The 1,590-nt window shown below is 34.5% G+C and overlaps 1 protein-coding gene across 3 annotated transcripts in view; it reads right to left on the minus strand.

Moving 5' to 3' along the window:
* LOC106457718 (protein vein-like) overlaps window positions 1-1,590 on the minus strand; it is a 120,743-nt gene that overhangs the window by 27,399 nt on the left and 91,754 nt on the right. For all 3 annotated transcript variants that reach the window (XM_022383883.1, XM_022383890.1, XM_022383876.1), the window contains exon 3: window positions 576-730. In XM_022383883.1, coding sequence (XP_022239591.1) covers window positions 576-730 — 155 coding nt within the window. The remainder of the gene's footprint in view (window positions 1-575; window positions 731-1,590) is intronic.

The raw sequence follows: 1,590 nt of genomic DNA on the forward strand, positions 1-1,590 counted from the left end.
CTACACATCAACATGAGACAATAATCAGGTGTATGGTAGATATACAGCGTTCTTCTAAAGCTATCTAGCTACAGTCCATCACTACACATCAACATGAGACAAAAACATGAGACTTATTATTAGGTCAGTCAGATTTTAAATCAAACAGAGTTATGAGGGGCGTAGCTACAAATAGAATGCAACAAACTTGTCCTTACCTATTAAGACTTTTGACTATTATATGTATTTTTATTCTGGTAACAAAATTAGTGAGAGAAAACAACTTAAAAAGAGTATTCAATAATGAAGAAAGTAAATATCATAATATTAAATTAGCTGTATTGGTGATTTTCATTTGAAATTAGTGGAGCTTTGTTGTACATTATAGGAAAACAAAAAATAACCAAATAAATCTGTCTGTAAGCATTGTGTTATGTGCACTTTTCAAACAGTTGACAAGCTGTATATTCTTTATATGTATACTCAAAGTTCAACTGCCACGAAAAACATGCCTTCTTTCAGAACCTAAAGTAGAAAATTTACATATGCAGCAAACTATATAATTCACATACACACACACACATATATATACGTACTATTCCTCTGTTTGGGTAGATTCTTGGGCCTTTTCGTCTGGACAATAACTTCAGTCATGCTGTCAGCTGGTGGGGACAAGACACTCGATGCTCGACATTTATACCAGCCGCCATCCCGTTGCCGAACTCGTTTGATAATTAACATTGAATATCGCCTATAACATAATAATAGTAAGAATTCTTATCAGAAAAACGTTCACATTTTAGAACTAGTACAGTTAATGTAATTAAACTACAATAACTGCTTTACTATGAACAAATACATTTTCTGTTCCTCGTCGTTCATTCAGACTTCGGTAAGAAAAAAATATAACAAAACATCACCGTGTGCAGTAGAGAAGGATTTGACTTGGCCAGCATTAATTACTTTTCGTTTTGAAAAACATTGTTCTGGTTATATTGATACCAAGAATATTAGAATTAATCATTTTATAACTTATATCCATTTAAAAATAACCAAAGCATAACTTTCTCTCGCAGACAAAGACATAATATTTTGTAAGAGCAGCTTTAATGGAAATAAGTGCAACCACATTTGTTTTGTTTGTTTGCTTTGTCGCGTTGTGTACAAAAGTGCACAACGTTAGCCGTCGCTAGTTGTCAGACTAGAGGGAAGACAGTTAGTTAGTCAACACTACGCATCGGCAACTCTCTAGGGCTACTCTTTTCAGACGGAATAGTGGGATTTGATAGTTACTCATATAATGCACCCACGGTCCCAGACTGCTGAGCACGATGTTTGTTTTGCTTTGTATTTGGCAGTAATGGAACGTGAACCATGTCACCACATTTCCACTATCTTACACGCTAACTACTGGGCCGCGTTCTTACCAAACACGTTTGAAAATCAAACTGCAACAGGCACTAGTTTAAAAGGGTTACTTAAAAATAAAACTTCGTAATGTGTGGGTGAAAGAAGTGTGAGGTAAAAATGTGTGTATAAAAATTAATGTATGAGAAATATTTGAGAAATGTGTGATTTCTTTATTTTTCCGTACTATCACTACCCTGATAG

This window comes from Limulus polyphemus, unplaced genomic scaffold (genome assembly GCF_000517525.1).
Source record: "Limulus polyphemus unplaced genomic scaffold, Limulus_polyphemus-2.1.2 Scaffold18, whole genome shotgun sequence".
Classification (NCBI taxonomy): domain Eukaryota; kingdom Metazoa; phylum Arthropoda; class Merostomata; order Xiphosura; family Limulidae; genus Limulus; species Limulus polyphemus.